Source organism: Entelurus aequoreus, linkage group LG26 (assembly GCF_033978785.1).
Source record: "Entelurus aequoreus isolate RoL-2023_Sb linkage group LG26, RoL_Eaeq_v1.1, whole genome shotgun sequence".
Classification (NCBI taxonomy): Eukaryota; Metazoa; Chordata; class Actinopteri; order Syngnathiformes; family Syngnathidae; genus Entelurus; species Entelurus aequoreus.
The window spans coordinates 21,316,732-21,329,004 of record NC_084756.1 but is presented as its reverse complement, the minus strand read 5'-3'; the positions used below and the strand labels follow the sequence as shown (position 1 = coordinate 21,329,004).

At 38.7% G+C, this 12,273-nt stretch overlaps 3 protein-coding genes across 5 annotated transcripts in view; 1 reads left to right on the top strand and 2 right to left on the bottom strand.

The window, feature by feature from the left end:
- The window catches only part of miip (migration and invasion inhibitory protein), a 73,673-nt gene extending 71,182 nt beyond the window's left edge, over positions 1–2,491 (bottom strand). Inside the window, exon 1 of one of the 2 annotated variants that reach the window (XM_062037562.1) lies at positions 1,741–2,491. The gene's annotated coding sequence lies outside the window, so the exon portion shown is untranslated. The remainder of the gene's footprint in view (positions 1–1,740) is intronic. The other variant, XM_062037558.1, reaches the window with a different exon arrangement.
- Positions 1–3,125, top strand: part of mmel1 (membrane metallo-endopeptidase-like 1) — a 33,478-nt gene extending 30,353 nt beyond the window's left edge. For both annotated transcript variants that reach the window (XM_062037557.1, XM_062037556.1), the window contains 5 exons: positions 110–243; positions 325–390; positions 467–562; positions 694–770; positions 986–3,125. In XM_062037557.1, coding sequence (XP_061893541.1) covers positions 110–243; positions 325–390; positions 467–562; positions 694–770; positions 986–1,085 — 473 coding nt within the window. In that variant the 3' untranslated portion in view covers positions 1,086–3,125. The remainder of the gene's footprint in view (positions 1–109; positions 244–324; positions 391–466; positions 563–693; positions 771–985) is intronic.
- Positions 3,126–3,677: 552 nt separating this feature from the next.
- prxl2b (peroxiredoxin like 2B) overlaps positions 3,678–12,273 on the bottom strand; it is a 10,612-nt gene continuing 2,016 nt past the window's right edge. The window contains exons 3-7 of the mRNA XM_062037481.1: positions 11,862–11,913; positions 11,735–11,798; positions 11,572–11,647; positions 8,407–8,525; positions 3,678–4,180 (exon numbers count right to left, since the gene is read on the bottom strand). Of these exons, the coding sequence (XP_061893465.1) occupies positions 4,154–4,180; positions 8,407–8,525; positions 11,572–11,647; positions 11,735–11,798; positions 11,862–11,913 (338 nt within the window). The 3' untranslated portion in view covers positions 3,678–4,153. The remainder of the gene's footprint in view (positions 4,181–8,406; positions 8,526–11,571; positions 11,648–11,734; positions 11,799–11,861; positions 11,914–12,273) is intronic.

The window sequence follows — 12,273 nt, the reverse complement described above, 5'->3', positions numbered from 1 at the left end:
CAGAAACAGTTTTGCGACTATCAGCAACAGGTATCGAATCAGATTCGACCCTTTGTCGATGACAGCCCCAGTCCACATACTAAGTTATGGTAAATATGTTTCCTTTAAGGGCGGAATTTCGACAAGGACGGGAACATGCTGAACTGGTGGAGCAATTACTCTGCAGAGCACTTTAAGGAGCAGTCACAGTGCATGGTGCAACAGTACGGAAAATTCAACTGGAAGCTAGCGGGTGGGCAAAATGTAAGAAACCCCACATTTTGGCATTTAATACAATGTAGATAAGTCATGTTTGTGTGCATTTATGTACTTTTATGATTGCAGGTGAGTGGAATCAGCACTTTAGGCGAGAACATTGCGGACAACGGAGGGGTTCGTCAAGCCTTTAAGGTGGGCTTCTAAAGTTGTTACAACACCAAAGCTACACAGATATGTCTTTGAAAAATGTGTTCGCATGTGTTCACAGGCTTATCTTAAGTGGGTGGAGAAAGAGGGAGAGGAGCCTCGTCTGCCCGGTCTGGACATGGACCACAAGCAGCTTTTCTTTCTTAACTTTGCGCAAGTAAGCAAGGAAAACATGTTAACACTCCTGGTTACCGTGGTTGAACTACTGCTCTGCGTCATACAGAGCGCTGCTTCTAGTGTATTTCAGACAAACGCCTGCCTCAAAGGATGACTTTCCGTCTTATTCAGGTTTGGTGTGGCGCTTATCGACCCGAATACGCCAGCCAATCCATTAAGACTGACTCCCACAGCCCTTTAGAATACAGGTAAGAGGCACTCACACTACCACGTTGACTCATCTATTGGTGGACGCCCATAGTTGATCAAGGTTTAGTCCGTTGGTACACAAATATTCAAAGAACAAACCTCACTTCTTAACATTCTGTTCTTTTGTCTTTAGTTGATCAAGGTTTAGTTCATTGGTTCACAAATATTCAAAGAACAACCCTCCCTTCTTAACCCTCTGTTCTTTTGTCTTTAGGGTTCTCGGTTCGCTTCAAAATTTTGAGGCTTTCTCCGAAGCCTTCCAGTGCAAAAAAGGCAGTCCTATGAACCCTGAGCAGAAGTGCCGTGTCTGGTAGAACATTTGACGCTTTCTTTTGTCGTATTTCCTGTGACGGCACGCTGAAAGGACGCTCGGTAGGAAGACGGCCCCTGCATGGGACTTGTTTATTTGGAGTGACAGCGATTGGCTGTTGTATTTAGGCAACAGGTGATATCCTGGATTCCTTTCAGGAATTTGAAAGAAACTCTGGCATATTACGAGTTGGCTCATGAACTGTTTGCTTCAGGAATGTTCCTTACAAATGTCTCGTGCAGATCTTTGTGATTTTCTTGTGAATGTTTTCATTCGGCACTGCGCGGAATGAACCACGGCCAGCGCTTGTAGGACTAATGAAAACGTGGTTGGCAATGGGAGAATTAGTTCCGCTCTGTGACTTTGTCCATTGACTGTTACGTGCAGCAAATTACCTGCGAGCCTTAAGACTGTTCAATTTTAAAAATTAACATTTAGAGCGAGCTGCAGTTTTTAACAAAGACTCAGCAAACACTATGTAAAGTTTGGCTTTTGCAAGTACTCACATATATTTACAGCACAAGTATGCTAACTTGGAGTAAAATGCGTAACATAACTTAAGAAAAGCTTTCTGACCTGCAGATTGTTGCGATTTTGATTATGAAAACTGAGGTAATATTTCAATTATAATTGTCATGTATGTGCAAAAATAAGTATACCTTTTCCAATGTTGGTAATACAGTGAAGCTCCATTCTGGTCCTTGACATTGTTCTAAAATCAAAACAAAGAGAATTCGTTTTTTCCAGAGTCATCTTGTTAACATCATAAAACCTTTACTAACTAGACACATTTTTTAAAACTTTTTTTTACTTAACCAATATATAATCACCAATGTATGATTAAACTAAAATAAAATCAAAAGTACTCACCCTTACAGGCAGGTAATGGGGACAGAACAGAGAAATATCATTCATGGAACCTTTTGGTTGAAGTCTCAAAATTGTACAAATGTTTTGAGTGTAGGAGATGTGAGTCTCATTGCCATGTTTCTCTTTGGCTTATTTCACTATTTCCTGTCAATAAAGTCAAATAAAACCTAAGGGAAAAATAATATGACCTGCGCAACATTGTTTTTTTCAGGATTCGGGATAGGATGTTTACGATGTTAATTTTGAGGGTGTACGAGAGGCATATCGGAAGTTTTGGAAAATTTTGGTAAACAAATCAATTGTAATAACAACACAAAGTTGCTTTAGGTTTTTTCCACAGTGCACAGTCTGAACCAGAGCAAACACTTTTTCTTAAACAAGCCGAGGCCCCAAAAAAACACAGTTAATGCTGGACTTGATGCCTCTAGGGCACAAGCAAATTACACGGGAACGTTCGACTAAACAGGCAGCGAAGGCAGATGAAGTTCACATTGATGAGTACTAATGGAGATGAAAGGACGCTGAGGCCATGTGACCGTCAAATACAAGACGGCGAGCGCGCAAGCGAGAATGGGGCTCGGACTGTTATTTTCTACCTTTATTACAACGTAATGGCAGTGGAGAATCAAAGCAAGGGGGGGCGGTGGGGAATTAATGCTGCTTCTGTGCTGCAGAGAGCTTTAAAAAAACAACATTCAGGATGTCTTGTGAGCAGAACTGAATGTGTTACAGTATACTTTAGAACCCAATGTGTTATCTGTGCTTGATGTTCTATACAGCAGTATTGACTTATAGATACATCAGGTCACATCCTCATGGTGAAACGGTCTTGTTGTTGTTGTTGTTATTACCAGCAGAGTACTTTTTTGTTGTTGCTATAAACATAAATATATCAAACATATGTGAAATGAATTCATTTATCTATTTATGATATTGCATTGTTGCTTTGCAGGATCTAAAGATGTATAGTAAAAAAGGTATATACACAGTATGTTTTCTGGAATGTTCCTGCAGGAATGTTAATTTATATACCTATTTTTGTGATGCTGAACTGTAATTATTGCCATTAAAGTCAATGTGCTAAAAACAAACAAAAAGTTTGTCTCATCAAAATGTTTTCATTTGATTAATGCGCAATTTATCTGTTTGTATTTAGAATTAATTGGGAAACAAATAAAACTGACATTTGGATTCTCCTCAGCATTTCTATTTGTTTTATTAGTTAGTAATTATTGTTCAATGTAATGGAAGTGACATCATGTTATACAGCATGCTTTTGCTTTTTAATGGAACATGAGCCATCCCATACATCCAAAATTTTAGCACAGTCCATCACATAAATAAGTCCTTACTTTTAAAATACAATTGTATTGTTGAAGTGATTTAATCCATAAAATGAAAGCCACGTAGATATACTTCAGTACAGTATTTGCTAATTCTATGCTTAACTCACTCTAGTTAAGTTGGCGGAAATGGCCTAATATTGACCATTGAACATTAAACTACGGTATTCAAAAAAGGGGATTATTAGACTTGGATTTGGGAAAAAAAGACAGAAAAGTAAGTTCAATGAAAGTTACAACAACAAGAAATGGCACTGATTTGTTTTCAAGGTATTGCAGTTTTAAGGGGCTGACTTAAGCTTATTTTCCTTTCTTTTTTTTAACATTTACTATTATTTTACCACAATAAAAGCACAAACATCGTCAGGCTCTAACTCCCAAAAGTAAAATCCCTGAACCCCTTCGTCAGTCTTCTACTCTCTTTGTCTCTGTGGGTGGAGGCGGGGACTCTAGCACATACATAGAGAGAAGTTCAGCCTCATAATGTAAACGTAAGGTAACGTGGTAAAAATTATCTGGATCGATCAGCCCCGAAATCTAATCACATATTCCTTATACCATTTGACATTTACTGAAAGTTTCATTCAAATCTGCCTATAACTTCTTGAGTATTGTTACTAACTAACAATACTTCAACAAGTCCATACCCTTCATGGCAGAGGAATGAACAAACACCATAAGGCTTTGATTTGAAGGATTTTTATATAAGTAATTCCATACAATCTGTGAGTCACTCTCAATACACAATAGTGGAAAAGACAACGGAATGTTCATTTAAAACGATCCACATACACACCGTGATCAAGGAAATATTAGAATCATTTGTGTACATTACAACCAAGCTTGACAGGCGACGTCCTCACCGAGTGCAAACATCGTCATTGCACTGCAAGAAGAAAAATGTACAGTGGGTACATAAAGAAGCAAATTGACCAATAATCGTGTCTGCATTTACTGGACATTAGCAATGTTTAAGTGACCCACAATGCACCATGGCAGTGTATGGCATGCATAAAGAATGCATGGAATCACATCCTCAAATCACATTCGATTTGATGGTGATGTTTTCATCTACAAGCCAATGTGACTGCAGAGGGTAAGGCAGGATTTACAGTCATGGCTAACCTGGTTTGACCACGAGCTACATAAACATGTCTCCGCCAACGACGCAGTTTGTCATACACAAATGTCCTCATACAAGGTCATGATTCATGCACACTGATAGGATGCTTTGGGTGATGAGTTGTTTGTTGATGAGTCTTTATCCAAGTTTGATTTATATGTAGGGCAAATAGTTGCCAAAAAGTGGTACTTTTTAGGTACCACTGCAAATGTATATATGTGCCAAAAAAAGTTACATTTTAGGTATTGTACCACTGTTGATGGTAGTCTGGCATAGGTGTTCCAAAAGGGGTACCTTTCAGCCACCAAATCACTGCATTTGGTATACGAGCATAGGGTGCAAGTTTTTTTTTTTAGGTGCAATACCAAATGTTTTTAGGTATGATACCACTGAAGCTGGCACCCTAGCATCAGAGTGCCAAAGGGTGGTAGTTTTAAAAAGGTACCAAACCACAGTTTTAGTACTTAAGCATAAGGGGGGCAAAACGTGCTAGTTGTTGGAATCAGACCACAAGAGTTGGTACCCTAATTGGTATCTTTAGCATGAGGGTGGAAGTTGTGGTACCTTTTCGGTACTCAATCACTGCAATTGATACATGAGTAGAAGTGCGCAAGTTTTCCAGGTGCAATACAACTTCAATTAGTACCCACGTTTATAGGTATCATTCTAGTGAAGCTGGTACCTTAGGGTAAGAATCTCACAAGGCGGTCATTTTTAAAAAGGTTCCAATAACAGTGGTTTGGTACCTTTTTAAAATGACCAAAGTGCCAAAAGTGGTATTTTGTACGAACCAAACCAACAACTGGTCAATTAGTACTCAAGTTTAAGGGTGTCAAAATTGGTTTTAGTTACTATATCACTGAAGTGAATACCCTAGTGCCAAAAGGTGGTACTTTTAAAAGGCACTAAAATTGTACCAACGCATAAAATGCCATCTATCCATTCTCTATCGATTGTACTTCTCGGGGTGGCGGGTGGCTGGTGCCAGCTGCACTTGGGTGGAAGACAGGGTAATCCCTGGACAAGTCGCCACCTCATTGCAAGTATAAGGGTGCCAAAAAGTGTTTTATGAAAGAACCAAACCACTGCTGGTACCCTAGTTTGTACCCGTAGCCTGAGGCTGTCAAAAAGTGGTGCTGCAGTTGGTGTCCTGGCATATATTTTCCCAAAAGTGGTACTCACATGGAACCATGCCTTTGCAATTAAGCAAAAATTAGTACCTTGTAGGAACTAAATCATTTCAATTGTTTCCTACTGTAACAATCAAGTTAGAAAAAAGTGTTACTTTGTTGGAACCACATCACTGTGGTTGGTACCGCTAGCATGAGGGTCCCAGTTGTACTACCCTTTAGGTACCGGATCACTGCAATTGGAACATAAGTGAAGGGTGCAAGTTTTCCAGTTGCAATACCACTTTTTGGCACTCTCATGCCAATGCACCAACGGCAGTACCATTTTTTGACACCCACATGCTAGGACTACCAACTAGGGTACCAGCAGTGGTTTGGTTCCTACTAAAAAAATATTTTAGGCACCCTTATACTTAGCCTTCACAATTTATGACGGTAGTAAGCCATGAACTGCACAGTTTAAAAGATTTTTTGACATGTTTTAATGCACAACAGTTTCATAATGTGTCTTTAAAGGCCTACTGAAACTCACTACTACCGACCACACAGTCTTATAGTTTATATATCAATGATGAAATCTTAACATTGCAACACATGCCAATACGGCCGGGTTAGATTAGTAAAGTGCAATTTTAAATTTCCCGCGAAATATTCTGCTGAAAACGTCTCGGTATGATGACGTTTGCGCGTGACGTCACGGATTGTGCGGACATGTTGGTACAGCATTGTGGCCAGCTATTAAGTCGTCTGTTTTCATCGCAAAATTCCACAGTATTCTGGATATCTGTGTTGGTGAATCTTTTGCAATTTGTTTAATAAACAATGAAGACAGCAAAGAAGAAAGCTGTAGGTGGGATCGGTGTATTAGCGGCCGGCTGCAGCAACACAACCAGGAGGACTTTGAGTTGGATAGCAGACGCGCTACCGTGAGTACGCAGCTTTGGCTTCCAAACATTTGATCGCTTGCCCGTACGTGCATGCCGCTATGTGCATGTCACGTGCGTAACTTTGGGGAAATATATGTGCTGTATGAACTTTACGGAGGTGAACGGTACTTTGGGCTGTGGGATTGAGTGTGTTGTGCGGGTGTTTGAGTTGTATTGGTGGGTTATATGGACGGGAGGGGGGAGGTGTTTGTTATGCGGATTCATTTGTGGCATATTAAATATAAGCCTGGTTGTGTTGTGGCTAATAGAGTATATATACACTACCGTTCAAAAGTTTGGGGTCACATTGAAATGTCCTTATTTTCAATGAAGATAACTTTAAACTACTCTTAACTTTAAAGAAACACACTCTATACATTGCTAATGTGGTAAATGACTGTTCTAGCTGCAAATGTCTGGTTTTTGGTGCAATATCTACATAGGTGTATAGAGGCCCATTTCCAGCAACTATCACTCCAGTGTTCTAATGGTACAATGTGTTTGCTCATTGGCTCAGAAGTCTAATTGATGATTACAAAACCCTTGTGCAATCATGTTCACACATCTGAAAACAGTTTAGCTTGTTACGGAAGCTACAAAACTGACCTTCCTATTGAGCAGATTGAGTTTCTGGAGCATCACATTTGTGGGGTCAATTAAACGCTCAAAATGGCCAGAAAAAGAGAACTTTCATCTGAAACTCGACAGTCTATTCTTGTTCTTAGAAATTAAGGCTATTCCACAAAATTGTTTGGGTGACCCCAAACTTTTGAACGGTAGTGTATGTCTTGTGTTTATTTACTGTTTTAGTCATTCCCAGCTGAATATCAGGTCCCACCCGCCTCTCACAGCATCTTCCGTATCTAAATCGCTTCCACTGCCCTCTAATCCTTCACTCTCACTTTCCTCATCCACAAATCTTTCATCCTCGCTCAAATTAATGGGGCAATCGTCGCTTTCTCTGTCCGAATCGCTCTCGCTGCTGGTGGCCATGATTGTAAACAATGTGCAGATGTGAGGAGCTCCACAACCTGTGACGTCACGCTACTTCCGGTACAGGCAAGGCTTTTTTATCAGCGACCAAAAGTTGCAAACTTTATCGTCGATGTTCTGTACTAAATCCTTTCAGCAAAAATATGGCAATATCGCGAAATGATCAAGTATGACACATAGAATGGACCTGCTATCCCCGTTTAAATAAGAAAATTTCATTTCAGTAGGCCTTTAAATGAAGCCAATTGGTTTTGCATTCAATAGTGAGCCGCTGACTAACAGCATCATCAATTCTACTGTACAAAATTAACGGGACATCAATTTGTGCAGATAAGAAGCACGTAACAGATGACTGCTTTTTAATCCAAACATGTCGACTCCCTCGAGAAGACCTAGGTTTTCACGCCTACCTCTGTGCGTTCCTAACAAAGCTTTGCTGTGACGGCAAACCTTGGCAGGACCCCATGCGAACAAGCATGTCTCCTAGCTTGTGACTAGCACTCGTTTCTGCCACATTTGGACTTCTCGCGCAACAACAAGGTCTGTTCTGTTCCTCGGCTGACGAGAGGACGCGTTGCGTCTTTCAGACAGGTCACGGGGAGGTTGGGTCTACTTGACGTGGCGGCTGCTGTAGCGGGGGTTGGCGGCGGTGGGGCATGGGTAGGAGGTCACAGGGAGACCTGATGGTCACAGGACAGACTCCCAACGCCACAACATGCGCTTATGTGACTCGTTATTGCATTCCTCAATGCCTTGAACAACGCTTTCGTCTTGTTTCAAAGCAAAAACGCTGAGTAATGAATATGACACTGTCCGTGAAGAAGCTTGTCAGATATGCGTGATGCTGCTGACGTACAAGTCTGGCGTGCTTTGACAAATCTTCTATTTAACCGGTGACTGAGAAATACTTGATGAAAAACAGTGCATAAATAACACTTACCACAGGCCTCTGACCCTCTTTGACTTGGCATGAAATTGCCAAAGCTCTAGAAATGTCCTCCAAAGGTACACAGTCTCCTGGGGAGTCTTGAATGAAGTGCAACAGGATCTTTTCACCACCTTCACACGGGAGAAAACATTAAGAGCATATTATCATCAAGCTGATAGTTGACAAAATACTTTCTTGGTAAACATGAATAGAAAGCTTGTTCGGCGTCGGCCGTCAGACAATATGGCTCAGTGAGGACAGGGAGAAAGTGGAATTCCTTGAAATCCTCCTCAGTTACATATTTGATGGCATGCCAGTTATATTCGTATTTATTCTAACATGGTCTTCACATTAAACAAAGCTGACTTGGCGGCGTACATTAAATTGTATTTGTATTGTTAGCCATATTGTCCTGAGCAGCCAGGAGAGGAGAGAGATGAGAGTATAACTTTCAATGCAGTGCTACGTTGCAAAGGCAGCGCAACACAAACCCCCAAAACACATGCAACTTGAAATGCGCAGCACATGCAATATGGAAATAACTTTAACGGAAGCACAATGAAACCGGAAGTTAGCTACGGAGGGCAAGTGGGACAAATTTAAACACATTCAAATATTTACTTGTTAAACTAATTTAATCATTAAACCATAATTAGTTTTTAATCAATAATTAAACCATCAAATAATGAATTGAATCATGAAATAATTAAATCAATATTTGATTAAATTGTTAAATGTAATTTTACATTTAATACATTGACACACATTTATGTATTGTATTCAAACTAGAACTAATTAATGACACATTTAATTATTCACTTACATAATTATTTATATATTTATTTATTAATTTTGTCCCATTTGGCCCCCCATTGATAACTTCCGGTTTCATTGAACTTCTGTAGTGTTTTCCATGTATTGCATCTTTTGGGGGTTTGTGTGCATTTTGTACATAGCAGCGCACTTGCCTCTGTTGGCCACCAAAATAATAAGGTCCCTGGGGGCATCATTGTACACGCGTCTGCCTTTGATGGCAGAGGTTCGATTCCCGGCCAGGGTTGCGTCAACAAGAGCCTCCGGCATCCATAAATACTAGGCCAAAACCATTCATGTGATTGACTCGATGCGAGCCACTGACAGGGAAAAGCTGAAAGTATAATAATGGATAGGCTCCAGCTTACCTGTGGTCCTAATGAAGATACGTGGTATAGGAAATAGATGCATGGATATAATAATGCTGTTTTGTAGACACTACTAAATGTTGTACTCCTTTGTGCAATCTATTACAATACCTTATAGGGGAACTGCAGTTTTATTGGACTTTTGCCTGTCATTCACAATACTTATGAGACAAGAAGACAAAATGTTTTTTTTTGTTTTTGCATCCTAATCTGTAAAACTGGGCTCGTTCTAGGTGGCTAGCTATGCAGCTGATGGGATCAATCCATTCTACCTCTAAATCACTTTGAAAATGCATTCAATAACCGCCAACAGTAGTTCATTTACATTCCGTAACCTGTAGCGACAGTTATTCTAAGAGCGAACACTGAGGAACTCTTTTTCTAGCGTAGTAACACACTGCCTTGCGACGGCATGCTACGGCAAGAGGTAAGGTAGCAACTGCGTCAACACCTGAATAGCTTTTGAGTTTGTAACGCACAACACAATGCGATAGAACACCAATATGTACTGATTGAAAAACATGAAAAATCATATTACAGTATTTGTAAATTATTAGCCCGCATTTAATGTTTTGTTTGTACACAGCTAATCTGAAAAGCAACTTGATAAATCCCCAATCTATCCATCTATTTTTCCACTGCTTGTTTCTCTCGATGTCGCGTGCAGGCTGAAGCCTATCGAGCTGCGCACGGGCGGAAGGCAGCGTACGACCTGGACAAGTCTCCACCTCATAAACTGTCATCCAGAAAAGATATTTGAAGCCAGCGAAGCCAAACATCAGTTTGTGAGGTATTTACATTATTAAAAGTGAAATTGTTAGTTTACTTTTCTGAGAAACAGCATTTTCCAGACTGATGTAAACATGTCCACTGTGGAAGACAGTGCTTGTCAAAATGTAAAAGTTGAAAGACACTAAAATGAACATTGTTTTACACTGGATGTTTACATTGTCACTTTAAAGACAATAAACTTTTAAGTTTTATATATATATATATATATATATATATATATATACACACACACACAATATATATATATAATATATATATATATATATATATATATATATATATATATAATATATATATATATATATATATATATATATATATATATATATATATATATATATATATATATATATATATATATATATATATATATATATATATATATATATATATATATATATATATATATATATATATATATATATATATATATATATACATACACACACACACATACATATACATATATACAGATACAGATACACACACACACACCATCTGCCTACGCGACACAGAGTTGGACATCTGACGTTACACGAAAGACACATACTCACATATATATATATATATATATATATATATATATATATATATATATATATATATATATATATATATATATATATATATATATATATATATATATATAAATAATTTTGCTTGAAACAGTGGATATCCCTGCACAATTCTTAGCACTTAAAAAATTATGTTTATAGTAATAAATATGATGAGAACATTTTATCATTACGTTTGTGTTCAATTACAGTGAGTGTGTTTATCCTAAACGTTCCTGCCACTTCATTTTACACACTATAACACTTTTAAGCCTTTTTTTTGGACATATACCACAATATTATCGTATCGTGGCCTTAATACCATGATAATACCTTACCTTGAAATTTGATAGTTACATCCCTAGTTACTGCATTACATGTATACTTACAGCATGTATATAAAACGTTGATGAAGGGCTTTGAAGACTACAATGGTAAGTCCCATTAGCCGCATCTTGCAAGCATTTGTTATCATATGTGTTCTTGCCTCACATAATGATTGTGAGCAATAGGCAAAATTCCTAAGAAGTGCAGTTCCCCTTTAAGCTTCCATCACACTTTATATGATACCACACTGTCCTCTAGTGGAGGGATTCAGCATTGTATTAACAGCCAACTAACTGCATTCCTCACACCAGGCTGCAATGTACCTTTGGCTACGATGATCATTCCTCCACTCTGGAGTAGATCACCTGAGAAGTTTCCCTGGATGCCTCCAGCACTAGCCTAAAGAGCACAAGTCGCAGCAGAGACAAGATTCAGGCAGTAAATGATAGCAGGAAGTACAAGTTCACCATTAAGCACACAGCTTACCTTTGCAGATGCGTCTCGTACTTTCTTCCCCAGTGCAGCAGGAACCACGCTCAATGCTGTGTACCTGAAGGACCATTCAGCAGACATTAGGTTGTGCTGATGCACAATGTTAAGTCACTTATAGTACCTTTTGAAGCCCAACTCCTTATAGCATGTCTTCTGCTCATCAACATAAATTGCTTAAAAAAAACAGAGTTTAGGGTTATATTCACAAACAGAAAACAACCATAATGAGGAACTTTTTCTTTTAGTGGAGGATGGGGGTGATGTACTGAAACAAAGCAGATGAATAAATGCCAGTGATGATGAACAAAAATGTAATTGCGACCCAATGTTAATTTTGCTGACAAAACATTTTCGTCTTAGTCACAGTCAACACCCTAAATAAAATAGGACAAAAACTTAAAAAATATAAAAAACTCTTTTACTTAAATAATGACCAAATTTTGTTTACAATTTAGTCAATGAATAAATCAAGAGGAAAATGTTGAAATAGACCAAATCCAATCATATACCCATACAGGTGTGTGTGTATATAT